At 45.2% G+C, this 27,596-nt stretch overlaps 2 protein-coding genes across 8 annotated transcripts in view; one reads left to right on the forward strand and one right to left on the reverse strand.

Annotated features, from left to right (window-relative positions):
- Nucleotides 1–27,596, forward strand: part of JAM3 (junctional adhesion molecule 3) — a 172,780-nt gene that overhangs the window by 118,607 nt on the left and 26,577 nt on the right. For 4 of the 5 annotated variants that reach the window (XM_032426362.1, XM_032426363.1, XM_032426361.1 and 1 more), the window contains 7 exons: nucleotides 1,698–1,763; nucleotides 2,287–2,400; nucleotides 6,193–6,345; nucleotides 6,840–7,042; nucleotides 8,012–8,111; nucleotides 13,769–13,898; nucleotides 14,034–14,088. In XM_032426362.1, coding sequence (XP_032282253.1) covers nucleotides 1,698–1,763; nucleotides 2,287–2,400; nucleotides 6,193–6,345; nucleotides 6,840–7,042; nucleotides 8,012–8,111; nucleotides 13,769–13,898; nucleotides 14,034–14,088 — 821 coding nt within the window. Of the gene's footprint in view, nucleotides 1–1,697; nucleotides 1,764–2,286; nucleotides 2,401–6,192; nucleotides 6,346–6,839; nucleotides 7,043–8,011; nucleotides 8,112–13,768; nucleotides 13,899–14,033; nucleotides 14,089–14,398; nucleotides 17,090–27,596 lie in introns of those variants that run through there. The other variant, XM_032426365.1, reaches the window with a different exon arrangement.
- Nucleotides 18,198–27,596, reverse strand: part of NCAPD3 (non-SMC condensin II complex subunit D3) — a 62,126-nt gene continuing 52,727 nt past the window's right edge. For 2 of the 3 annotated variants that reach the window (XM_032426357.1, XM_032426358.1), the window contains exons 28-35: nucleotides 27,455–27,565; nucleotides 25,399–25,536; nucleotides 24,526–24,692; nucleotides 24,163–24,302; nucleotides 22,996–23,073; nucleotides 18,763–18,837; nucleotides 18,624–18,684; nucleotides 18,198–18,533 (exon numbers count right to left, since the gene is read on the reverse strand). In XM_032426357.1, the coding sequence (XP_032282248.1) occupies nucleotides 18,425–18,533; nucleotides 18,624–18,684; nucleotides 18,763–18,837; nucleotides 22,996–23,073; nucleotides 24,163–24,302; nucleotides 24,526–24,692; nucleotides 25,399–25,536; nucleotides 27,455–27,565 (879 nt within the window). In that variant the 3' untranslated portion in view covers nucleotides 18,198–18,424. Of the gene's footprint in view, nucleotides 18,534–18,623; nucleotides 18,685–18,762; nucleotides 18,838–22,995; nucleotides 23,074–24,162; nucleotides 24,303–24,525; nucleotides 24,693–25,398; nucleotides 26,209–27,454; nucleotides 27,566–27,596 lie in introns of those variants that run through there. The other variant, XM_032426359.1, reaches the window with a different exon arrangement.

Consider the following 27,596-nt stretch of genomic DNA (forward strand, 5'->3'; position numbering starts at 1 on the left):
CTAAGATCCAGAGACCTTAATGAGGGTTTTGTATGAAGGCCCTCTTTGGGGAATGCATATTTTCCTAGAGGCCAGGTAGCTGAAGAATGAGATTTTATGGGTGGTCAGTGTATCTACTTGATTTCCAAGAAAATAGGTAAGACGTTTGAGACCATGATAAACTGGTTTTAATGTTTGTTCAAGCACGTGGATAGTCAGATGCTAGTTTTGAAAGGGATTACTATGCAATTGGCATATCTTGATTTCTTCAGTAGCTTCATGAAAATTGTTATTATTTTCTCATTTTACCAAAAACTAGTGAAAACTTTTTTTTAAAGATTTTATTTATTTATTTTATTTTAATTTAATTTTATTTTTTTTTAAAGATTTTATTTATTCATTTGAGACACAGAGATAGAGAGAGAGAAAGCATGAGCAGGGAGAGAGGCAGAGGGAGAGGGAGAAGCAGGCTCCCCGCCGAGCCAGGAGCCCGATATGGGGCTCGATCCCAGGACCCCGGGACCATGACCCGAGCCGAAGGCAGACGTCCAACCATCTGAGCCACCCAGGCGCCCCTTATTTATTTATTTTAGAGAGCATGCGCATGAGCCAGCGCAGGGAGGAGCAGAGGGAGGGAGACAAGCAGATTCCTGCTGAATGGGTAGCCCCACATGGGGCTTGATCCCAGGACCCTGAGATCATGACCTGAGCCAAAATCAAGAGTTGGATGCTTAACAGACTGAGCCACCCAGGAGCCCCAAGTGAAAACTTTTTTTTTTTAATTTTATTTTATTATGTTAATCACCATACATTACATCATTAGTTTTTGATGTAGTGTTCCATGATTCATTGTTTGCGTATAACACCCAGTGCTCCATTCAGTACATGCCCTCCTTAATACCCATCACCGGGCTAACCCATCCCCCCACCCTCCTCCCCTCTAGAACCCTCAGTTTGTTTCTCAGAGTCCATAGTCTCTCATGGTTTGTCTCCCCCTCCGATTTTCCCCCCTTCGTTTTTCCCTTCCTACAATCTTCTTCTTTTTTTTTTTTAACATATAATGAATGTATTATTTGTTTCAGAGGTACAGGTCTGTGATTCAACAGTCTTACACAATTCACAGCGCTCACCATAGCACATACATTGGGGAGGGTATGTCCTAGTGAAAACTTTTTAATGAATGAGAATCACTGGGTTACATGGTTAATATAGCGAAGCGGTCTCTTAGCTGGTTGATATCTATACCAGAGAATGTTGTGCCATCCTGAAGGGGAAGGTACCAGGCCATGAGTCTGGGCCATATCAAATCCACCAAGAGTGCCGTTGCTGGGTTGGAAGCCTAGAGGAGAGGAGAGATGCAGGAGGCAGAAATGACAAAGCCCAGGTGGGTCTGGATGGAAGATGTTGACAGGATTAAGAATGGCTCTGAGCAAGAAGGAAATTCTTAGAGCTTTAGCTCCAGGGCAGTTATGTTCTGGAACTAAATTCTCAGAACTCTTCCACTCAGTTCATTCCAGTGAGGTCAGGCTAAGAAAGAAAGAGATCAACTTGCTGTATCTAAGAGACTTTGTTTTGGAATATATTTTTCTATCAACCACTAACCTAGTGGTTAGTGATTGTAGCCTACATAGAAGGGAAAAATCTGAACTTGGTTGGAGGGTTCTCTGCCATTTTAGAGTTGCATTGTCTCTGATTTTACTTTATTTTTTTTCCTTCAGGTTGCCTGATTGGGGCCGTGAATCTCAAATCCAGCAACCGAACCCCAGTAGTACAGGAATTTGAAAGTAAGTACAAGGGAGACTACTAAGAGAATGGGCGCCATCTAATGGACGTTTGGTAGTCTTGCAGCCAACTCAGGACAGACAAACACAGGCGCACAGTGCCCTAGAGACGTCCGGGTGGGTGGCTCCTTAGCAGTGCATTTGATGTGCACGTGTGTCAGGAAGTACTCCTTCAGCAGGCCAACAGGGAACTCTGCAGGTTTTATATTGGCGAGAATCAGATTCCGCCCTGGCTTTGTATGTATATAACAAAGAATTTTCTTACATATAAGCACAGTATTAAGGGGGAGTGTGTACTCTACTTAGTAAAAGTTCTTGGTAATCGTCTTTATTATTTTTCTGGCTAAAATTCAGCTTTTCTTAAAGTCATTGGAGCCTGGAGATAGATAGATTTTTTTAACCTGCGTGCAGGACTTCTTTAAAATTAGAGATAGCTTGCAGTGTCCAGGTATACAAATGATCATAAAATTGTTCCCCATTCTCTGAGAGGTTTTTTTTGTTTTTGTTTTTGTTTTTTGCTCATTAGGTGTGGAACTATCTTGTATCATTACGGATTCACAGACAAGTGACCCCAGGATTGAATGGAAGAAAATTCAAGATGACCAAACCACATATGTGTTTTTTGACAACAGAATTCAGGGTATGATCCTCTAATCCCCTCCTTTGTCCACAAGGCCCAGGCATATACTTGTGCCCAGAGACTTTCCTCTGACTGGTCCTGCATCTGCATCCAGGATTGGTTTTTTTTGTTTTGTTTGTTTCACTTACAGAAAATTCAAATATGGAAAGGTAATGAGAATAATATATTGAACTTCCCTGTCCCTGTCATTCAGCTTCAACAAGTATCACCTCATTAGTTATGATTTAAATCTATCTGTAGCCCCCTGCTCAGCGGAGAGTCTGCTTCTCCCTCTGACCCTCCTCCCTCTCATGCTCTCTGTCTCTCATTCTCTCTCTCGCAAATAAATAAAATCTTAAAAAAAAAATTAAAAAAAAGGGGCGCCTGGGTGGCTCAGTTGGTTAAATCTATCTGTAGCCCATCCTGTTGAGTTATCAGAGTGAACATTTTCCTAGGCCATCCTCTTATCATGGTCCCATTCGTGATACCAGCTGCATGAGTTAATCAGAAGGATCACATGGAACAGCAAGGAGACAAGACAGGTATTTACCGAGCAACTACTGTGTGCCAAGCTTCCCACATTGAGAAAGCATTTGCTAGAACAGACGTCAGCATAGGGTATCTCTGATCACATGCATGAAGTAGGAGCAGGGCAGGTGGTGGGGGAGGCTTCCCAGAAGCGACATCTAGGCTGAGCTATGAAGCCGGTCGACCAGGCCAGATGGTGAGGGGTGGGGTGGAGGAAGGTGTTGGGCAAGAAAGAATGCTCTGCATATATAGATGTGGAAGCAAAAGGCAGGTTTGCTTAAGGAAACTTCAAGGTCTCTATCACAGCTGGGACTTAAGGAGGGAAGAGAGGAGTGACTCCACATGGCTGTGGGGGCTTGCCAGGGCCAGCAAGAAGCACTGAATGCCATGTAAGAATGGACAGTATCTTGAGGTCTGCAAAGATTTTTTAGAGGGAAGGAAGATGATTTCATTTACACTTTAGAAAGACTTGACTTGGTTTGTAGAGGAGATTGGGGATGGGGAAACTCAGAGCAGTGGTGCTAATTCAGAATTTTTTTGCAGATGCTAGAAGGGAGCTGCTGATGGCCAGAGCTAAGGTTGAGGCAGTGTAGAAAGACATGGGGAGGGATTGCTAGGAGCTGGCTGTGGTAAGGGAGGGAGAGAGAGAAATTATAGATGACATGCAGTGGGACCTTACCTTCACTCCGACAGGAGGGATGGGGTCAACACGAGGGACAAATGCAACGGCTCCTAAGGGCTGGCTTTGGAGTTCTCAGAGAAGTTGATAGTTGAGGCTTCAGAGAAGAGGAGAGATGTTGTGGAAACGGCCAAATCTCAGTCTTCCTGCTTTGGGTCCCCAATATCACCAGGAGTCATAGGCTCTTAAAAATCATATTTTTGGGGGACACCTGGGGGCTCAGTCGGTTAAGCATCTGCCTTCAGCTCAGGTCATGATCCCAGGGTCCTGGCATGGAGCCCCACGTCAGTCTCCCTGCTCACAGGGAGCCTGCTTCTCCCTCTTCGACCTGTTCCTGCTCTATCTCTCTCTCTCTCTCAAATAAACAAATAACATCTTAAAAAAAAAAAGTTTTTGCAAATGTTCATCTTTCGTCATCAGCATTTTTCTGTTTTTATTATATTATGGTAAATCCTTCCTGTTCTTGCCACCAGTCAGCAGGTTTAGTAATAATTATTTTCTATTTTTGTGTCATTTTTTTTCTAACTCCTTCCTTTGTCATTCTTTTTTTTTTTTTTTTTAAGATTTTATTTATTTATTTGACAGAGAGAGAGAGCACAAGCAGGGGGAATGGCAGGCAGAGGAAGAGGGAGAAGCAGGCTCCCCGCTGAGCAGAGAACCCAATGCGGGGCTCCATCCCAGGACCCTGGGATCATGACCTGAGCTGAAGGCAAATGCCTAACCAACTGAGCCACCCAGGCGTCCCCCTTTATTTGTCATTCTCTAGGTTCTTCATGCTTCTTTGAAAGCATACCATCTTTTTATGCTTTAAAAATTTTAAATATTGAGATATAATTCATATAGCACAAAACTCACATTTTTTTAAAGTGTATACTTCAGTGGTTGTTAGTATATTCAACAAAGATGTGCAACCATCACTGCTATCAAATTCCAGAACACTTTCATCAACCCCAAAAGAAACTGTATATCCTTTAGCAGTGACTTCCCTTCCCCTCTGTCCCCACCTCCTGGCAACCACTAATCTACCTTGTCTCTGTGGATTTGCCTATCCTGGACACCTCATATAAATGGAATCGTACAATATGTGGTTCTCTGTGACTGACTGCTTCCACTCAGCATATTATTTTCAAGGTTCATCCATGGTGTAGCATGTATTAGTACTTCATTCCTTTTTGTATGGATGAATAATATTTCACTGTAGGTAGGCCACTTTTTTTTTTTATCCATTTGTCAATTGATGTACACTTGGGTTGTTTCCAGTTTTTGGCTATTATCAATAAGGCAGCTATGGATATTCATGTAAACATAATGGTTTATGTGTGAACATAAGTTTTCATTTGGGGACGATAAATGACCAAAAGTACAATTGCTAGGTGATATGGTGTTTGCATGTATAGTTTTGTTTTTAAGAACCTGCCAAACTATATTCCCAAGTGGCCGTACCATTTTACATTCCTTCAGCAGTGTATTTCCCTACATCCTCACTTAACATTTATAATTGTCCATCTTTTCAATTCTGGCCATCCTAGTGGGTGTGAAGTGGTATCTCATTGTGGTTTTGATTTGCATTTCTCTGGTGACTAATGATGCTGACCATATTTTCATGTTCTTGGTGGCCATTTGTATATATTTCTTTGGAGAAATGTCTACTCAAATCTTTTGCCCATTTTTAGTTATTTGTCTATTTATTGTTGAGTTGCAAATTCCTTTTATATTCTGGATACTAGTCCTTTGTCCCAGATACTTTCTCCCATTTAGTGGATTGTCTTTTCAAAACTTGCATGTGTCCTTTGAAGCACAAAAGTTTTAAAATTTTTCATGAAATTCCAGTGAGGGCCAGTGTAACTTTATTTCTTATGGTTGCGGTCTTTGTGCCATTTCTAAGAAATTGTTGCCTAATCCAAGGTCATGATGATTTATATCTGTTTTTTCCTAAGAGTCATACTGTTAACTCTTGGTTTTTTTTTTAAAGATTCCATTTATTTACTTGAGAGAGCAAATGCTCGAGAGAGAGAGAGAGTGAGAGAGCGAGCACAAGTGGTGGGGAGGGACAAGCAGACTCCCCACTGAGCAGCGGGGCTCGATCACTGAGCAGCGGGGCTCGATCCCAGGACCCCGGGATCATGACCTGAGGCATGACGAAGGCAGACGCTTAACCAGCTGAGCCACCCAGGAGCCCCCATGCTGTTAACTCTTATAGGAAGGTCTTTGTTGTATATAGTATGAGGTAGGAGTCCAACCTCATTCTTTTGCATGTGGATATCCAGTTGTCCCAGCACCATTTATGAATACTGGTTGTTTTCTAATGTTGTTTGTTTGATTTTTTTCTCTTTTAATGGGAATAGTGGCTAGGAATGATGAAAAGGAAATGAGGTCTCTGCTTTAACAACAGAGACACATGTAATGACACATGTACCTCTTACACACCAGGTACTATTTTGGTGCTCAGTGTCCCCAGTTCACCTCTCTTTTCCAGGAGCAGAAACAGAAGCCTGTGTGCGATCTCCTTATGGAGGCATTAACTGCTAGCCCCAGAAGCCGCCACCTTCAGGTGGCAGAGATGTCTGTAAACAGTCTGTTTATGTTCTGCATCCTCTCTTCTACAGGAGATTTGGCAGGTCGTGCAGAACTATTGGGGAAAACCTCTCTAAGGATCTGGAATGTGACCCGGACAGACTCAGCCCTTTATCGCTGTGAGGTGGTTGCTCGAAACGACCGCAAAGAAATTGATGAGATTGTCATTGAGTTAACTGTGCAAGGTAGGAGCTCACATGAAGTTAAAGCATGTTCCCCCTTTTAGGCTTCATGAGTCTGTCTAGAAAATAAAAAAGATCTGGAAAGGGGAAAAATAAATAATTAATTAAAAAAAAAAAAAAGATCAGCTCTTTCTTTCCTTCTAGACTATATCCCTAGGGCTATCGCAGGACTCAGGGAGTGGGCGGTTGTAGGAGCTTGAGCTGCCTGAGTTGGGGTGGGAGGGGAGAAGGGCAGTGGAGCTCTCCCTCCACCAGCCGCAGGAGGTGCTCCTCGGAAGCTGCAGGCATTAGAAACGCACTGAGGGGTCATACGCGGGGAGTGGGGGGCGAGCCGCGGGGCAGGTGCAGCGGCAGACCCGGGCCTGCGGGCGCGACGCGGGGGCGGCAGTGCTGCAGCCCTGGCCGGTTGTCCTGTTTGGGGAGCGGCTTTACCATGGGCTTTGAGAGGAATCAGTCCGCGCTGCTGACTGGGACGCCAACCCGTATTTCTCCCGCAGTGAAGCCGGTGCCCCCTGTGTGCAGGGTCCCGAAGGCTGTACCGGTCGGCAAGACGGCCACGCTGCACTGCCAGGAGAGCGAGGGCTACCCCCGGCCCTACTACAGCTGGTACCGCAACGACGTGCCGCTGCCCACCGACTCCCGAGCCAATCCCAGATTCCGAAACTCCTCTTTTCTCCTGAACTCTGAAACAGGCACTCTGGTAAGACCTCTCCTCAGAGGTGAGGACAGAAGTGTCTTTGTTGAGGAAGGGAGACCTGTTGTGGAAAGAGCACTTACTAGGAAAGACAATGAACTCTGTAAGACAGGAACTAAAAACCTACAATGTTGGAGATTCTGTGGGGAAAAATGAACCTCCCGTCCTGCTTATAAGCAAATAAGTTCTAAGGGGATAAAATAAAGGAAGGGAAACCTGTAAAATAAAGGTGATTGTGGAGGTCTATTAAATGTAGTGGGTGGGTAATGTTAGGTTCCTGATGTGAATAACCAACTGTAAAAATCATGAGACAGGGAAATTGGATTACTGGCAGGATATTCGATATTAAGGAATTGTTCATTACTTTAGGTGCAATAATGGTATTGTAGTTATAATCTGAAGAAGTCCTTGTCTTTTAGAGTTGCATGCTTAAGTATTTATGGATAACACGTGTCTAGAATTTTCTTCAAAACAACCCAGCGGTGGTGGTGGGAGGTGGGTGGGGGGAGAGATGAAATAAGGTTGGTCTTGTGTACAGGACAGACTGCGCTCCACAGCAGCATCTCAGCCGAGCTTTACTGCAGCCAGGCCTCCTGATCCGTGGCGTATCTAACTACACATAGTAACAAGCCAGGTTCTATAGGATCCTCTGTATTTGTGTTGCCCAAGTGTTGCTGAGAAACAATGCTTATCAGAATGTCCCTTTCCCTGAATAAAAGTAAAGCCCACACAAACCTGAGGGGATCTCACTGTTCAGGAGCTCTTGGGCAAGACTGCAGGGGAAGAATATCAGGGAAGAACCTGGACAGTGAGCAGAAACCGAAAGGAAACCAGGAGCAAATGAGCAGACATTTTACTAAGCTCTGGACTTAGTGCCTTCGTGGGGGAGAGGAGCATGGCGAAGTCTTCTCTTCAGTCCCCAGAGGTCTGCTCCGTTGATTGGTCTCATGATTTACTTGTAATTTCCTGCAACAGGTTTTCAATGCTGTTCACAAGGAAGACTCTGGGCAGTATTACTGCATCGCTTCCAATGATGCGGGCTCAGCCAGATGTGAGGAGCAGGAGATGGAAGTCTGTGAGTTACTTTTTGAAAATATTTCATCTGAAGACTGGCAAGTGGATAGAACATATTTAATCTTAGACCATCAGTTTAGACAACTGGTCAGCTTTCTTCTGGAGATGACTGGATTCACCAAAACTCACTCGGGTACATTGAAAGGAAAGATGAGAAAGTTCTGAGTAACAGCTAAATGACTAATAAGTGATTACTTGCAATATGTTTATCTCCTCTAAATAGACTTTCTGGAGTCTTGTGATGTTGGGAACATAGTTAATCATGTTGCTTTTAACTGAGTATATCTTTGTTTTTAAAAAATTTTTAAAAGATTTTATTTATTTATTTGACAGAGAGAGCCAGAGAGCATAAGTGGGGGGAACAGCAGAGGGAGAGGGAAAAGCAGGCTCCCCACTGAGCAGGGAGCCCAACTCGGGGCTCCATCCCAGGACCCTGGGATCATGACCTGAGCTGAAGGCAGAGGCTTAACCAACTGAGTCACCCAGGTGCCCCTTAACTGAGTTTAATAAACTCCATTTCTGGGATGTAAGCATTCGACTCTTGATCTTAGCTCAGGTCTTGATCTCAGGGTCATGAGGTCGAGCCTTACATTGGGCTCCATGCTGGGTGTGGAGCCTACTTTAGATAGATAGATAGATGATAGATAGATAGATAGATAGATAGATAGATAGATAGATAGATAAACTAACTCCACTTCTTTGATAATTGATAAAATTATCAAAACATAATGTTGTGTAAGGTCTCCAGAAATTTATCGTTATAACCATTTTTATGGTAAGCTGACAGCCAGAGTTTTAGCCTCAGTAACTTTACCCTGTTCTGTATGATACCGTCTCTCGGATGCTGGTTCTAAAGGAGAGGTGTTGAAGGCAGGATGGGGCAGATGGGGCATGTCACCATCACAATCACCTGGGGAGTGATCTCAGCCCCTCCCTCCTTCCTGTGTATAACTGACCCCAGAGCAGTGTTTTCCAAGCTTGCCTGATTGTGAGAATCATTTGAGTGCACTGTTTCACGTACAGATTCCAAGGCCCCACCCCAGGTGTGTGGACTCAGTCCCCAGGGGAGGTCTGGAAATGTCTGTGTGTCAAACAGCACTCCAGGGGATTCTTGTCATCTGTCAAATTCAGGAAACAGCTCCAGGGCAAGAGGAAGACTCTTGGGCTTTTCCCCAGACCTACTGAATCTCTCTCTAGTGATAGAGCTTGGGAATTGACATTTTAAAGTCAAAATTTCAATTTTTAAATGCACATTCACATTTGAAACCACTGCACTAGGATAAGGGAGAATTTAACAACTTCCAAGTTAGTTGGCTTATGTTGATATATTGCCTGCATGTTTTCCATTGCATTTTTACCTGCATGAAGGAAACAGCCCCAGTGTCCCATACTGATAGGGACTGAGTACCTTTGCCCAGTATACAGAAATGGGAAGAGGGGGTCAAGGGCTTTCCTCCAAGAGGCTTGTAGATACGAGGCCAGGCAGGTGATAGTGAAAGGTCATGTTCCCACCTCATATTTTTATTTTTCAGTCCTGTGCAAAAATAGTTCTCTTTCCCCAAATAATGCACAGCAAAGTGAATCCCTGGAAATTAGGAATTTTTTCTTTGGTATTCCTGGCTCCTTAATTCTGTCTTTATAAAGTGAAACCATTTTCTCCATTAATAATATTTTCAGGGATTTAGCCAGAAGATTGTAAAAGCCTTTTATACAATGCTAAGCCCCTTTTAATACAGGATTAAGTATAACGGCATTTGATCTTTGGCGGTCTCAGTACTTTTTTTTTTTTAATTTTTTTTATTGTTATGTTAATCCCCATACATTACATCATTAGTTTTAGATGTAGTGTTCCATGATTCATTGTTTGTGCATAACACCCAGTGCTCCATGCAGAACGTGCCCTCCTCAATACCCATCACCAGGCTAACCCATCCTCCCACCCCCCTCCCCTCTAGAACCCTCAGTTTGTTTTTCAGAGTCCATCGTCTCTCATGGTTCGTCTACCCCTCCGATTCCCCCCCTTCATTCTTCCCCTCCTGCTACCTTCTTTTTTTTTTTTTTCTTAACATATATTGCATTATCTGTTTCAGAGGTACAGATCTGAGATTCAACAGTCTTGCACAATTCACAGCGCTTACCAGAGCACATACCCTCCCCAGTGTCTATCACCCAGTCACCCCATCCCTCACACCCCACCCCCCACTCCAGCAACCCTCAGTTTGTTTCCTGAGATTAAGAATTCCTCATATCAGTGAGGTCATATGATACATGTCTTTCTCTGTTTGACTTATTTCGCTCAGCATAACACCCTCCAGTTCCATCCACGTCGTTGCAAATGGCAAGATCTCATTCCTTTTGATGGCTGCATAATATTCCATTGTATATATATACCACCTCTTCTTTATCCATTCATCTGTCGATGGACATCTTGGCTCTTTCCACAGTTTGGCTATTGTGGACATTGCTGCTATAAACATCGGGGTGCACGTACCCTTTCGGATCCCTACTTTTGTATCTTTGTGGTAAATACCCAGTAGTGCAATTGCTGGATCATATGGTAGCTCTATTTTCAACTTTTTGAGGAACCTCCATACTGTTTTCCAGAGTGGCTGCACCAGCTTGCATTCCCACCAACAGTGTAGGAGAGTTCCCCTTTCTCCGTATCCTCGCAACAGCTGTCATTTCCTGACTTGTTAATTTTAGCCATTCTGACTGGTGTGAGGTGGTATCTCATTGAGGTTTTGATTTGGATTTCCCTGATGCCGAGCGATGTTGAGCACTTCTTCATGTGTCTGTTGGCCATTTGGATGTTTCTTTGGAAAAATGTCTGTTCATGTCTTCTGCCCATTTCTTGATTGGATTCTTTGTTCTTTGGGTGTTGAGTTTGATAAGTTCTTTATAGATTTTGGATACTAGCCCTTTATCTGATATGTCATTTGCAAATATCTTCTCCCATTCTGTCGGTTGTCTTTTGGTTTTGTTGACTGTTTCCTTTGCTGTGCAAAAGCTTTTTATCTTGATGAAGTCCCAATAGTTCATTTTTGTCCTTGCTTCCCTTGCCTTTGGCGATGTTTCTAGGAAGAAGTTGCTGTGGCTGAGGTCGAAGAGGTTGCTGCCTGTGTTCTCCTTTAGGATTTTGATGGACTCCTGTCTCACATTGAGGTCTTTCAACCATTTGGAGTCTATTTTTGTGTGTGGTGTAAGGAAATGGTCCAGTTTCATTCTTCTGCATGTGGCTGTCCAATTTTCCCAACACCATTTGTTGAAGAGACTTGTCTCTTTTCCATTGGACATTCTTTCCTGCTTTGTCGAAGATTACTTGACCATAGAGTTGAGGGTCCATTTCTGGGCTCTCTATTCTGTTCCATTGATCTATGTGTCTGTTTTTGTGCCAGTACCATACTGTCTTGATGATGACAGCTTTGTAGTAGAGCTGGAAGTCCGGAATTGTGATGCCGCCAGCTTTGCTTTTCTTTTTCAACATTCCTCTGGCTATGCGGGGTCTTTTCTGATTCCATACAAATTTTAGGATTATTTGTTCCATTTCTTTGAAAAAAGTGGATGGTATTTTGATGGGGATTGCATTGAATGTGTAGATTGCCCTAGGTAGCATTGACATCTTCACAATATTTGTTCTTCCAATCCATGAGCATGGAATGTTTTTCCATTTCTTTGTGTCTTCCTCAATTTCTTTCATGAGTATTTTATAGTTTTCTGAGTACAGATCCTTTGCCTCTTTGGTTAGATTTATTCCTAGGTATCTTATGGTTTTGGGTGGAATTGTAAATGGGATCGACTCCTTAATTTCTCTTTCTTCTGTCTTGTTGTTGGTGTATAGGAAGGCCACTGATTTCTGTGCATTGATTTTATATCCTGCCGCTTTACTGAATTCCTGTATGAGTTCTAGCAGTTTTGGGGTGGAGTCTTTGGGGTTTTCCACATAAAGTATCATATCATCTGCAAAGAGTGAGAGTTTGACTTCTTCTTTGCTGATTTGGATGCCTTTTATTTCTTTTTGTTGTCTGATTGCTGTGGCTAGGACTTCCAATACTGTGTTGAATAGCAGTGGTGATAGTGGACATCCCTGCCACGTTCCTGACCTTAGGGGGAAAGCTCTCAGTTTTTCCCCATTGAGAATGATATTCGCTGTAGGTTTTTCATAGATGGCTTTTATGATATTGAGGTATGTACCCTCTATGCCTATACTCTGAAGAGTTTTGATCAAGAAAGGATGCTGTACTTTGTCAAATGCTTTTTCTGCATCTATTGAGAGGATCATAGGATTCTTGTTCTTTCTTTTATTGATATATTGTATCATATTGATTGATTTGCGGATGTTGAACCAACCTTGCAGCCCAGGGATAAATCCCACTTGGTCGTGGTGAATAATCCTTTTAATGTACTGTTGGATCCTATTGGCTAGTATTTTGGTGAGAATTTTTGCATCCATGTTCATCAGGGATATTGGTCTGTAATTCTCCTTTTTAATGGGGTCTTTGTCTGGTTTTGGGATCAAGGTAATGCTGGCCTCATAAAATGAGTTTGGAAGTTTTCCTTCCATTTCTATTTTTTGGAACAGTTTCAGAAGAATAGGTATTAATTCTTCTTTAAATGTTTGGTAGAATTCCCCTGGGAAGCCATCTGGCCCTGGGCTTTTGTTTGTTGGGAGATTTTTGATGCCTGCTTCAATTTCCTTAGTGGTTATAGGTCTGTTCAGGTTTTCTATTTCTTCCTGGTTCCGTTTTGGTAGTTGATCCATCTCTAGGAATGCATCCATTTCTTCCAGGTTATCTAATTTGCTGGCATAGAGTTGCTCATAATATGTTCTTGTAATTGTTTGTATTTCTTTGGTGTTGGTGGTGATCTCTCCTCTTTCATTCATGATTTTGTTGATTTGGGTCATTTCTCTTTTCTTTTTGATAAGTCTGGCCAGGGGTTTATCAATCTTGTTAATTCTTTCAAAGAACCAGCTCCTAGTTTCGTTGATCTGTTCTACTGTTCTTATAGTTTCTATTTCATTGATTTCTGCTCTGATCTTTATTATAATTTCTCTTCTCCTGCTGGGTTTAGGGTTTAATTTGCTGTTCTTTCTCCAGCTCCTTTAGGTGTAGCATTAGGTTGTGTACTTGAGACTTTCTTGTTTCTTGAGAAAGGCTTGTATTGCTATATACTTTCCTCTTAGGACTGCCTTTGCTGCATCCCAAAGATTTTGAATAGTTGTGTTTTCATTTTCATTGGTTTTCATGAATTTTTTAAATTATTCTTTAATTTCCTGGTTGACCCATTCATTTTTCAGTAGGATGCTCTTTAGCCTCCATGTATTTGAGTTCTTTCCGACTTTTCTCTTGTGATTGAGTTCTAGTTTCAAAGCATTGTGGTCTGAAAATAGGCAGGGAATGATCCCAATCTTTTGGTACCGGTTGTGGAGGTCTCAGTACTTTTTACAAGTGAGAGCAGGGGTCTGGGGTCCTGAATGTTCCAGGCTAGAAAGAGTTGAAGTGGTCTCACTCTGCTCTTCTTCTGGCTGGGGTAGGCATGAGAGGGCAGAGCGGGGAAGTGGAAGGATGCAGGATTAGGAAGGAGGCACAATGGGCTCAGGGGCTTTTATAAGACCAGATAGTGTGTATTCTCTCTTCCCTCAATCCCTCTTTTCTCCAGATGACCTGAACATCGGTGGCATTATTGGGGGGATCCTGGTGGTCCTTGCTGTTCTGGCCCTGATCACCGTGGGCATCTGCTGCGCGTACAGACGGGGTTACTTCATCAATAATAAACAGAATGGCGAAAGGTGAGCCTGTCTTCTGTCTTAAGTCTTAACTTCTGTCTTAAGTCTTCTGTCTTCTGTGTTAAACAAAATCAAAGTTTAAGTTGGCATTACGTGAAAAATCAGTAGTCACTGAAGCCCCCTCTCCTCCTTTTTCAGTTACAAGAGTCCGGGGAAGACAGATGGAGTGAACTATATCAGGACAGATGAGGAGGTAAGGAAAGGAGTGAGGCAACAGAGCAGACATCCTTTAGGAAACCTAGAAATTGAAGTGTTTCCAGCAGAAAAAATGACATTCCTCCTTGGAAACCCTCCCAGTGCAGTGTTTGTACACACTCCTGGCGTGCACAGTTTGCAGGCTCTAATAGATGATACTTTTGAAGAATGGTTTCATTTGATTTGTTTTGCCTTAAGTTTCTTCTTCAGGGAAACGGGGCCTAGCCCTGGCTTGCACTCTTCCTCTCCTGCTCGGGCCCCGGGGTCGGTAGAGGATGGCCGTGTCTAACCCTGTATTGGCCTTGCAGGGCGACTTCAGACACAAGTCATCATTTGTGATCTGAAATCTGATGGTGTGGCTGAGGGAGCACATGCAAATACCTCTACCAGAAACTCCTATCAAGAGCAGCCCGGGAGCCAAGTGCACTTGGACAGAGCTAGACACTTGCGCAAAAGCTTTTTGTTTTGGCCAAAGTTGACCGCTACTCCTTTCTTACTTTTTAACAAGCCACATGAATAAAAGAATTTTCCTCGAGATGGGCGTAGTCATCACAAGGAGAAAAAAAACAAAGCTGCATTTCACTGAGGCTGATTCCCAGTCTGTTTCTGGCCTGGCTCCCGCCTGAGTGTTAGGGTGATCAGGAAGCTCTTGGCCACAGAGGCTGGGCTGGGCACTGTGGGCCAGTGAAGCCAGTTTATTCGCCACTCACCTCCATCAGCCAGGGTGAGTCCTGTGTGGGGGGCCACCAGGCAGCCATGTAGCACCGGTAATGCAGGGCTTGGGAGCACGACCCACTGCGACACCCTGCAGCTGCAGAGTTTGAACCAGGGAATCCAGAAAAGAGGTGTTTTATGCGATGATCTTGTTTCACAGCTGCCCCCAGCCAGCACTGCAGATTCTTCTTGAAGGTTTTGTTCATCAGTATTTTAGTGTCCATCTTGGAAAATCTGTTTGGATCAGAATTTTATGAAAACAGCCCAAATCAGGAAGGTAAATTGCTTGTTGGAAGAAGGGATCTTCTTAACTGTAGGAACCCTGCTTGTCCATGGGGGTTGGGGGGTGGCCAGTATTTACATAAAACCTTCATCTTAGGTGAAATCTGAAATGGTACTGAAATAATGTTCTGCTTTTCTATGGGTGTTTATTTTATAAAATTTTACATTCTAAATTTTTGCTAAAGATGTATTTTGGTTATTGAAAAGAAAATTTCTATTTAAATTGTAAATATGTTGTCATACAGTGTTAAATACCTATTTTTTTAAAAAATTTCAACTTAAGGTAGGAGTTCCAAGCCGCTAGTGTTAAATTGGAAAATGCCAATAATTAAAGAGTATTTTAACCCCAAAAATCCTCTCAAGGAAGCTTACTGGAACATTCCTTTTTTTCCACCTAAGTTTCCGCATTTTTCACAAGAGATACCTTGTCTATACATCCGATCATTGTTACTTAGGAAACCTTTAAAAAAAATCCAGTTGAATAATGTCAAAATCTATTTGCAACTCTCCAAAAGAAACATAAGGAGCTCTAAGGTTAGCTTTGAACGGCCTCTTCCTAGATCACTCAGACTACCTATGCCCAGAGACCACCCAGAAGTGCTTGGATGTCCCTGTGAAACCACGTTCGCCAACCCCCGGGCTCGAGTCCTGTGCCCCACTCGAAGGCCATAGTGGCTACTAACTTCGAAGGCTAGCCAGCGTGTGCACTGCCATCTTTATTGGCCTGACAGAGGCTTTGTGTGCTGATGAGCTTTATAGTGTTGGACAGTTGTAAGGTGGACACTTCAAGAAGGGTGGGTGTCTTCCCTGTGGTATCCCAGCCTTCGGCTCCCCTGCGGCAGAGCTCTTTTTCGTTGTGGATGGCTCATGAAACAAAGTAGCTATTGTTTGGTTTTAAAATTCATTTTACTTATTTGTGTAGTTCGTCAGACTGTCCAGGGCCAAAGGCAGTTCTGAAAACTACAATAATGTTTTTTTAAGAAAATGAATTCCAGTTTTCCTCTTTGCCATGAAGAAAGCACGGAGACACCGCAGGTCGTGTCTCACTTCACAGTAAACCCATTATGTGGTGGCGGCGAGGCCAGCCCTTTGAAGAACATCAGGTAGTGCAGCCGGGGTGGAGAGCCTGATGGCGAGGAAAGCGAAATGCCTGAATCAAGGGCAGTTTTCTGATTTTGATTTTAAAGTCTTTATCTACCCAAGACACTGCTGCTCACTGGGTGTGGGACATTAGAAACGTCATTCAAAAGCCTTTGTTCTTCAAGAGCAGATGTTCTTCGCCTCAGATACATTGCTGTGTTAAACTCATGATGTGAACCGGTTTGAAGAGGGAGCTTCTCAGAGGAGCGCCTCCAGTTCCATTGTGTGCTTCAAGGATGGTTTTTATGTAGAAGGATGTAGTCATCTTGGGATTAAACTTCCAGTGTCTTAATTTTTTATACTTTGAGGGTTTTTTTTAATTGAATACTTGAGACTTATGTTGACTTTTCTTTTTTATGTTCTGTGAATACTCTGCCACAGGGTGTTTGGCAGAAGCAGTGGGCAACTCTTCATAATTGCTTAATGGTACCCATCTTCTTTTGCGTTTGTGTCTTGAATGCTTAGACTTAAGATATCCCTTCATCTTCACCCCCCCTTGGTAGAAAGGGATAGTGTCCCCGTTCTCTAATTGTTGGGGAGCAACACCCTAGCTGCCATCTTGGTTGTCCTAGTGATAGGACAGCCCCAACTCCCTTCTTATGACCGTAACACCACCTAGCCTTGTGCCATGTGAACTGGGGCTGACAGAAGTGAGTATGGAGGCTGGGAAGTTGTTGCCGTAGACAGAAAAGGAACATTCATATGTTTTTAAGATGTGAGTGTGACTGAAGACTCGAAGCCTCTGCAAGGCTCTCGTGGCCTCTGGTGTAGCTGTGCTGTACATAGACGTTGCAGACTCGTACTAACACACCTGTAAGTTGGTATTTGTTAAACCTCATTTATAAAAGCTTTTAAAAAATCCACTTTGCCTCGTTTTTTCTCTTCCTTATGTACTCTTATGTTGAGTTTACCTCGTTTTCCTAGCATTTTGTTAGGCAAGTACACTTAAAATGGCACGATCCCAGGTTTAAAGAGAGACTGCCATCAATTACCATCTGCTTGATTTGGAGATAAGTGTCTTTACTCAAGAGCCGCTTTGTGACTCTCTCTGCCAATGAATGACCTGTCCACGTGTGTCCCCGTTCACGTATGGGAGAACAGAACAGAGCACAGTACATCCTGCCCCTCTAATCCCACTACCACATTTATACTAAAAACGTATCAACACAGTAACCCTGTACTTCTGCTTCTGTAGTGCTGGGTTAAAAAGTGAACTGACTGAATTTTTTCCTGGTCACTCTTGGACAAAACATGAATGCACACGTGTTTAAGGTTACCTAACGGCATCAGCAAAAGACACCAAAGCACCCCCCCATCCCCGTGGGAGCAGTCTTTGTGGACTGTTAACACAAACCAGCATTAGTGCATGCCGCACGTAGGCGAACTTTCAGGCGCAGGCCCGCGTTTACGTATGAAGAGGACAGAAGGACACGTGCTGTTTGTTAGGAGGCAGACAGCTTCTGTCCGGGACAGAGGCACAGGAACAGATGAGCTGAGCCTTAAAGACAAAGGGAGTCATTTTTTTTTTCCTAAAAGGAAAGTTGGGTTTTATTATTCTTTTTCTTTAACAACAGACATTTATTTCTCACAGTTCTTGAGTCTGGGAGGGTTTTATTATTCTTAAACACTTAATGTAAATTAAAAAGCCCTGTTCTAAAAGTAGAAATATTCTATTGAATACCAGAAGGCTGTATTTATGCTTAACCTTTATTATTCCATTTTAGAAAGCTGTACACTTTAAAACCTGCAATTTATAAATAAGAATAAAAAAAATAATTACAATCAAAATTTCATCATTAGATACAGGAAACTATTGTCCTGTAGGGAATTCCGACCAGATAACAGAGGATTCATTTATATAAAAGAAAGCTGATCTGTTGTGTTCCTTAAAGACCAGAGTATGCTTTATCAGAATGAATGGAGTAAAGTTAGAATATTAAATAGCTATGGCATTTCTCTATTATTTTACAATTTTTTTTTTTTTTTTTTACCACATATTGCATAAAGAGAAATGTAAAAGGTTGTTCACCACACAGGTGAACGGTCAGAGTGCCAGAGTCGTAAGAAAAAACTCTGGTGTCACACAGTTAAAAGCCTCCTCCTCCCTGGGGGTAAGGGAGGTGGACTCTGTCTTTCCACAGGCAGGAGACAACATGTCCTTAGAGCTCTTGCTTCCCGGACACTCCCAAATGACTGTTTCAGTTGGCTGTTTTCAGGGGGGTCTTTCGGAGTGACCTCCTGCTGGGGGCTGGGTTATCTTTATTTCTGGCTGGGGACTTCACATTCCACTGCTGAGGCTGTGGAGGCCTAGGGAAAGGAAACAGACAGTCATTCTGGAACTAAAGATAAAACCCTGACAAAAACATTTACCTCAAAAGGAACTCTTGGTAAACTTACGGTTTATCAGGAAGCGATAAACATAAAATGTCATTTCCTTGACACTGGGCTTCAATTTTCTCTGAAAGGGAGTTAGACACAAATTCAGATTTCCCAGAACTCAGAAGCGCCTAATGCATCTGACAGGAAAGGAACTTGCCTTTGGTTGAAGAAGGTGTCCGTGGGGTGCCTATGTAGCTGACTCCTGCTCCAAATGTGACATCATTGATGGTCCCTGGTAAATTTGGGGACAACGACAGCATTAACGAAAAGCCAGTAGGAAGCAGACCTACATAAAGCCACCCGAGCAAGGTCAGGTGGAGCTTCCACTACAGTTTTACTCAGTCACTTGTATCACTCCCTAAGCACCATCAAATCCAATCCAGGGGCCCTCTCAGGCCCCAGTCTGACCTTCGTGTGGGACTCAATGAAGTTGGAGACTGTCCTCCTGGACACTCATCCCATCCGTGGTCTCCTGGCTCCCTCCTCTGACCACTCCCTCACATGGCTTTGTGGTCCCCTGCACTCCCACTGGCCACTGCCCCTGGCTTCTCACCCACCGCACGTCCGGATACTGCCAACACACCAGTGACCCCCCAACTCCAGCCTCTCTCCCGAGTCCTGTGTCTCCTACTATGCTGCACTCCCTGAAGACACCTGGCCACCTCGTTACCCCCGCTCCTCAGCACGTTCCTTCCAAACCTCAGTCTTATCAATGGACTGTCCCAGTTGGGACTGTGAGGCGTGAGAGGCTCCTTCTCCATGAACCTAATCACTAAGCGGTTACATTCGCCTTCCTCCTAGCGCCTCCTCCTGCCGCTTCCTCTCCTCCTCTCACCCGATGTGCGCTCCTCTCCCCCTGACTTAGCACAGTGCTCTCCACCCAGGGCCACCTCTTCTTTCAGTTCGCCCCTCGGAGGCAGGGAGCAGAGGGTAGGAACAGACTCGAATCACACTTGATTTGAATTCTGGCTTGTGGTCTTACCAGCTGTGTGAACTACTCTAAAAACCTCACGTTTCTTTATCTCCAAAATGGGACACAGATGTACCCGCCTCAAGGGAGTTGTAGGGATTCAATGAGATTATTTATGTTAAGTCCTTAACACAGGACTTGGTACAAGGTAAGTGCTGAATAAAGGTTAACAACTATTGTAATTTCTTAGCTCTTATTCCCTGCATCACTAGAATTAAGTCTAAAATGTGGTGAGGTGGCCGCTCTGCTTCGGGTCCCGCCGGCTCAGTGTCGAGCTGGACAGAACCACCTTTGTGCGAGCCGGCCCCCAGCCGCCTTTCGGAACCCGGGTGCTGCATTCACACGCTGCTGGCCGCCGTGTCCGGTCACCGACCTCTTGCAGGCCCTGGTCTGGGCACGCGGTTCTGCTGCCTGGAGCGCCTCCCTCGTCCGACCACCATGCTGGTCCTTTGAGACCTGGGTGGCGATGCCTCTCCCAGGGCCTTGCTCCCTCCTTGGTGTCCTGTACCCCTCTGCGTGAGCTGCCACCACACTTGTCAGGAACAGAACAAGCCTCCACAGCTGGCTGCTGACTGTCCATCAGAGCCCACAGGCCTCCCAAGAGCACGTGTGATGTAAACTTTCTCCCCTGCACTGCAGCCTTCTTAGGAGTACCAATTAAATGGTCTTTCCAGTCTGTTTTAAAGTCCACAGTGCATCTGCAGTACTATGTGCCCGTGAACGACTTAAGCTATGTTAACTGATGAGACCAGCATTTTCATCGTGCTCCCACTCAATAGCTCAGTTGTGCCTATTCCTGTTTCTGGGAGGTGTCTCCTCGTGCTGCAGTTCAAACTCCCCTTCCCTACGTACACACTCCTTTTCCAGTTTGGAAGCCTGAGCACATCCAGGTTATAGGTCTCGAACCTCGGCAAAGGCCACTATGCGGTGGCTCTCAGATCGCCTGTGCGCTTTGTAAGTGCTTACAACCAAAGGCAGGAGCATCTCTGCTGCCTTGACTGACAGCAGTAAGAGGGACTTGCTGAACCCTGCACGGATTTCCAGTTAAGATCTAGCTCTGAAAAGGACTCATTTCCATTTAGCAAGGCCACTTTGCTCCTGCTGAACACCACCCGTGTGCCCGAACAGTGGAGGCGCCTGGCATTTGTCCTCCTGCCTCCGTACAGCTGAGACCACTTCCTGACAGTCACCCCACCTACGAGTTGTCAACAGAACGTGTATCTACAAACCACAGAGAAAACAGAACTGAGTGTTTTTACATGATCTGATAATTCTCCCAGGAAGCAGAGCTAATAGGAGACCCTTCTTCAAGCATTCCTTCCTGGTTCAGAATAAGGAAAGATGGCCACAAATTTTACATTCAAGAGCCTAAAGAGAGAAAAAGCACTCTGTTGACCTGGGGACACCCGAGGGTCTTATTTTCAGTGCAAAGACGACTCCGTGCATGCAAATCCAAGCAGTATTAATGCAGCACGCCAGGCTCCGCTGCTGAGGAACTTAGGCTGCTAGGAAACCAACCAAAGACTGAAATCAGGGACTCCTGGGGATGAGCAAAACTAAAATGAGATGCATTCCCCCCTCGTTTCTGCAGCATATGGTTCCTAATGCCAAAATAGAAGCACTCGGTTCCTCTGAACCAGGAACAAAGAACATACAGAAAATTTGTCTGTTTCAGAGGTTGAATTTTTCACATATATAACATTACACCTGTTCAATATACAGAACCCCAAATTACTGCTTTAATGACAAAGCAGTCACGATTCAGTTGTCATCTAAGGAGATGTGAGTTAGGAGTTCTGTTCATCCGTTAATCTCCCTTAAAAGGAGGACTTGATGGAAATTCTCTATAACCCGGTAAACACTCTAACAGATCATAGCATCACAGGTCATAGCACTGCCCAGCAACTAGCCAGAACACACTAGGTGCTCAATAAGTTTGTACTGACTGAACATACAACTAAATGAATGCCTTGCTCCTGGGTTGCACCATTACCAAGAGAAGAACATCTTAACATGTTCTCATCTTGCAGTCATGCCCAAGAGCAGCACTGCGAGAACAAAGGCTGTAGAAGGACACAGGAACTGCAATCGGGAGACCTGGCTTCAGGTCCCAGCTCTGCCATTCGTCCCATCACTTAACTCACTAACCTGTTTCGCTCCTCCCATGTTCCAGGCACTGTGGCAGGCCCAGTGGGTACAGTAAAGAGTAAAACAGCTTACAGACTAACTGCAAGGACAGATGAGGCAGTGCAGCTGACCCTGAACAATGTGGGAGTTCAGTCGAAAATCTGTATATAACTTTTCACTCCCCCCAAAGTTAACTACCAGTAGCCTACTGTTGACCAGAAGGAAGCCTTAGCAGTCATATCAACAGTCGACTAACACATATTTTGTATGTTATATGCATCGCATACTGTATTCTTACAATAAAGTAAGCTGGAGAACAGGAAATGCTATTAAGACAATCACAAATGTTATTAAGACAATTTATGGTGCTGCACTGTAAACAATCTGCACACAAGTGGACCCGTGCAGTTCAAACCCCTGCTGTTCGAGGGTCCGCTGTGTGTGGAGGTGTGGCGAGTACTGCTGAGGAGGTCAGAGTGCTAGGAGGGGGTCACCTCATCTCGTCTGAAGGGTCAGGGAGGGCTGCTGCTGGAGGGTGAAGCGGCGGCCACCGGGGAACGGGAAGTTCTAAGTGAGGACGTGGCGCATGAACGCCCCGCGCCAGGCAAGAGGGGGTGTATGCAGGACCCTGAGACCCCAGCCCGGGGCTGGCGGGCAGAGGAAGGGGGAGGTGGACAGCAAAGAGGCGGGAGGCACACTGAGACACACCGTGGACCTAAGAAGCTATAAAACAAGGTAATGGGAAAAAATCCTCTACACTTCTAACTCACCTCGACTTTGAAATAACAGGAAATAACAGAAGATTAGAAAAACCACCCCATGGGAGTGAGAAGACAGAGGCTCTCGGCACAGCTGGTGGTGGGTCCTCAAGAGGCCAGTGGGCCCGCAGGCTCAGCTGGCTCCGGGGCCAGCCTCGATGCCGTAGCCGGTGCCTGCCGGCGTGGACACGGGGCCGCTACAAAGCAGGGCTGCGCAAGTGCTGGCTCTAGAATGGCAAGCTGTGCCTCAGCCTCCCTGCCTGCCTAACAGGGAGCCTCACGGGTGGCTGGGAGTTTAACTGAGCGCATACCCGTAAAAGCACTTAGAAGACCGCTCGACCGACAGTCAGCTAGTGCTCCGGCTGCTGAGTTATAATTGTCAAGAGATGCCGTGTGACAAGGCACCACAATGGGGCTGACCACCAGGAGTGCCCGCATCTAGGGAAAGACCTATCTTCCAACAGGAGGAGTCCCGCAGACACACAGTGACTGAGGAGAGTCTCAGCAGAAGCCGGCTTGTCACAGGAGTACTTACTCTCAGGAGTACTGATTGCTCGTTTAGTTACGTGGTCCACAGCTCCACTGGACTCCTGCTCCAAGCTGTAGGAGGTTGCTAGGATAAAACAGAAAGTTTTAGCTGTCCAAAAACCCCAACACATTAGCAAGATCTATGATAAAGTTAATATCCCAAATAAAGTGTTCTTATAATGAAGTAACTCAGAAAGATACCAAAAAATGATAAACATGAGAAACATTGTCCAATTTCACTAGGATTCAAAGAAAAGGAAATTAAGGGGCGCCTGGGTGGCTCAGTCATTAAGCGACTGCCTTCGGCTCAGGTCATGATCCCGGGGTCCTGGGATCGAGCCCCGCATCGGGCTCCCTGCTCCGCGGGAAGCCTGCTTCTCCCTCTCCCACTCCCCCTGCTTGTGTTCCCTCTCTCGCTATGTCTCTCTCTGTCAAATAAATAAATAAAATCTTTAAAAAAAAAGAAAGAAAGAGAAGGAAATTAAAACCATAACCGGTTTTGATCTATAAAGCCCGGCAAAGAAGATGGGAAATTTTAAGACCAATGTTTCTAAGCAGGAAAATGGCCACTGGCTCCCACCAACGTACAACTGCAGTGAGTTACAGAAGCCAATCTGACGCTATCAAAGGCTTTAAAAATATTCATGGCCTCTGAGTGCTGGGAATCAATCCTAAAGATTATATACTTTACTGTGACATTATTTCAAAAAACTGAAAAACACCTGTATTTCCGAGAAGAAGGTAACAGTAAATAGGTTTCAGTACTTCCACAAGATAGAATGCTAAGAAGCCATGGGGAGAAAAGTTCAGAAAGAAAAGTTCATGGGCAAATGTTCACTATTACTGTTAGTATGTGGAGGCAGGTCGATTACAAACCAGAAATGCACACTAAGATTACAAGTTTATAAATAAGGCCAAATGCATGTGTGTGGGGAGTGGAAAGACGGGAAGAATGAACATGTTTCCACTCCACTCTCTTTTCAAATCTCTAATAAGAGACAACCCAGAGTCCCAAATGCCCAAAGTTGTTTTAAAGATAAGAAAACAGAATCATTTAAAAAAGGATGAGAGGGAGGCTTGTTCTGTGTTTTCATCTGTATCCTCACTGTGTCTGAGGTACAAAACCCACGGCTTCTATCGGCCCCCCTGGAGCCGCCCCGGACCTGGAACTTACCACGATGGCACATTTTGTCCAGGCTCTGAGAGCTTAACGGGAATGGCAACACTCCTGTGCTCCGACTCTGGTGCCTGCTACTGGACTCCACAGCTTTCTTGACAGAATTCAGGATCGCAATGGTGCTCAGGGACATGGGCCTGAGGAGGAAAACATGCCAGACATGGGGAGAGGACGAGGGCGAAAACGCTGCAGTAACCGCCCTCTGCCTCTCGGGGGCGCCCTCAACCACACTCCTTGCAAATCAGAAAGCGAGGAGCCTGGAGGAGGTGTCTGCCAAAACGGCCACTGGGGAAGGCCCAGAGGCGGCGGCGAAGGTGGTGAGAGGCAGTCAGCCCCGCTCCTGATGCAGCAGCTCCATACCTGCCTTTGGGCATGAACCTCTTCAACAGCCCAGTCTCCAGGGCAGGGGACAGAGGCGGTGCTTGGCCAGCAAGCGCCCTGGGTGTTGAGGGCTGGCTTGCAGCAGCGGGCACAGTGGCACCTTCCCGGCCACCAACAGCTGGCATTACTTCTAAACTCGGAGCAACCTGTCAGGGAAGAGAAATAGACTCTACCTACTGACACTTTTTTTGTTGTTGTTAATGGAACCTTTACATGCCCTGAGCAAGTCCAGAAGTAATTTATTTCAAAAACCGTGTCAGCCCTGGGCAAGTAGAACATTCTCTTCAGAAAGTTATGGCAGATGTCATGGCACTAAAGAGAAAAAGGATTAAGTTAGTTGGCCTTCATCAGTTTTTAATGCAGTGGATCTGTCTGGATTTCTCAGAGACGTGAACACACTGTGTCTGGAAGTGAACAGCAGCTCACTGGAAATACCACAAGTGACATTCTGTTCGAAACAGGGGACGACAAACAAACTGAGACACCTAGGGGGATCTAATTAGCTGTGATCACTAGAATCACAGATCAGATAACCCATCGACCAGCTTGCTTTCAGGGCATTCGCACACGGCCCCCAGGTATTACTATGATGACTTTCCAGACAAGTTCATGCGGCCTGGCCAGGAGGGAAGGGAAGCCTCCCTGATCCAGTGATCCATGTGGCACGCGTGGCAAAGGAACACGCAGCAGTCCACAACCTGCAACCCGAAAGGTCTCGCTCCAGCCAACCTCGGCTCCTACGTGGGTTTCGAGCAGCACTGGGGAAGCTGGGAGCGGAGCGCGCACTGGAGAGAGGAGGGTCACACACGACTTGTGCTGTGTCCCCCTGGCCCTGCAAGCCGCCGCACTCACATCTGCCTGCCTCGCTCGGCCCTGCTCCTGGGCTTGCTGCTCGCCGTACTTCTTGATGTCGTACTCGAGTTCTGATGCCAGCTGCCGGTCCAGTGCAAAGCAATCCTTGATTTCGTCACGGTAATCCTGCATCACCTCCTAAAACAGACCCCGAGGCATCTTTTAGTGTTTTCTTGAATAAATACATAAGCTCTGCAACACAACCGGAGAAATATTAACAGGAGTAGTAAGACATGTTTTGCTGAAAGCCAACTATTTCTAGTACATCAACCAACAAGTTTAGTAACATGATAGTATTTTCCTGGGAAAGGCCAACTGCACTGGTATTGACCACAGAAGCCAGGGGGCATGGCGTGAGACATTAAGTATCAGTTCTGATCTCTTAGGGAGTGTCCCGTCTACCCGCCATTCAACAGGCAGTTTCCCAGGTTCCTGATGAGGAAGAAGGGACACGGAATCACACAATCGGAGCCTCAAGCAGGCCTTATTCCAGGGCACAGAACTGCCACTGACAAGCCACCCCCTTTCCATTCCTGAAGGCGGGGATGGGGACAGTGATGTAGCTAGGTGGCCGGGCTTGGCTCTGGGTCGCCACCAGTTTAAAGGCTCTTGTAGTGTCACTGAGGCAGGCCCCTTAGGAATTCAAGTCAGAGGTTAGGTGGGCAGGCGATACCTGGCACTGTCCTGGCTCCGACAGGGCCTCTGGAGCAAGTTACAGGAAGCTGTGCAGTCTAAAAGTTGCTCATCTGTCTACACTAGCTTTCTCAGAGGACGGCAACTATGGCTCTACTCCCATCGTTGTGTCTTCCTCTGAAGATAGGACAGAAAAGCTTTTATCATATGACGCTAAGAACATTCTCAGGGCTTATAGGGGGCTGCCAGGGACCAGGCCTCTTGGCTAAGAGGAAGAAACCATTTCACCTAACTTAGTAGTAGAGGGAGAAGATTTATCGTAGCCCCACCTGTGAGGGAAGTCCCAACAAAGGGAAGGCAATCTATGAACCCTTCCGGCTACCGTGAAGAGAGGCTGCACAGGTCAGGGCAGAGGGCGGCTGAAGCTGCTTCCACAGAAGGCCGCCAACGAACGAGAGCCGTGCCGCTCAAATAGGGCAGATGTGTGGCCATCCTCCGGCCGTGTGCTCCGCAACAGGGGAGAGACTTACTGTTCGTAAGCCTTTAAGTAGTTTGAGGATCTAAACTCTTTTTTTTCCCTCTCAGAGCTTTAAAACAGTCAGGGCAATAAAAGCCTAAGAATAACTAGACGTTCCCATTTTTTCCCACACAATGAGCCTATCTTTCCTACCTTAACGTCGTTTAGTTTAAAGAGCTATTTGAAGAATTTACATTAAATGTAATTTGGTTGTAGCCCTTACTGAAAAAAATTTTTTAGCATTTCTTGAGGAAGGAAATGGCATAGTGTAAACAGAGAAAGGAAAAAAACTGTTCCATTTATTTCTGATTGAAAAATTTTGCCAGAAAGGTCGGGGGCCTCATTTATGTCTGCACGCCAAGTCTACATAATGTCTTTGGGTGCTTAGACCACAACTTTTCATGGCCTCAGATCCCAGCAGTGACGGCGGCCCGGCCCCCAACAGTGCGCCCCAAGACCCACTGTTATTTCCTGATGTGGAGGCAGTGTTAAAGGTAAACATCCCCAAATTGAACATGATGCCCAATTACACTTTATCCCTCACCAGAATGAACTAAGATGATGCCTTTGTACTTGACCCCAGTTGAGAAAGTCTTCAAAACGGAATCTCCAAACTGGTATCAAGGACACACATGCTCAGCACAATGAGTCAGCCCTTCATAAACTCAACGGCATGAAAAAGGCAAGAACCGGCTTCTGTGGAACCTATGGTCAAACTCTCTCTCTTCTCCCCGACAGTCAAAGGCCTGTCTGGCTAGTCTAATTCTAAAAAAGTGTAAAGCTGGTTTTGTAGCATTTTGAGCCCCTGCGTTCACCGACCAACTGCACCATCATAACTGTGACCGATCCTGAGAAATGAGCTAGAGATGGGAGACACCAACCACAAAGCACAAGGTCATCTTTTACCCTGAGATAGGTCATGAGTTCCCGCAAAGCTGGGATCTTATTTTTCTCTAGCACGGTCTTCAGGGAGATGATAATTGGAATAATATTTTCTATGAAATTCTTCTTCTGAACCTGTAGTAACACAAACAAAGGCATGTTTTAG

Source organism: Phoca vitulina, unplaced genomic scaffold (genome assembly GCF_004348235.1).
Source record: "Phoca vitulina isolate PV1807 unplaced genomic scaffold, GSC_HSeal_1.0 scaffold34, whole genome shotgun sequence".
NCBI lineage: Eukaryota > Metazoa > Chordata > Mammalia > Carnivora > Phocidae > Phoca > Phoca vitulina.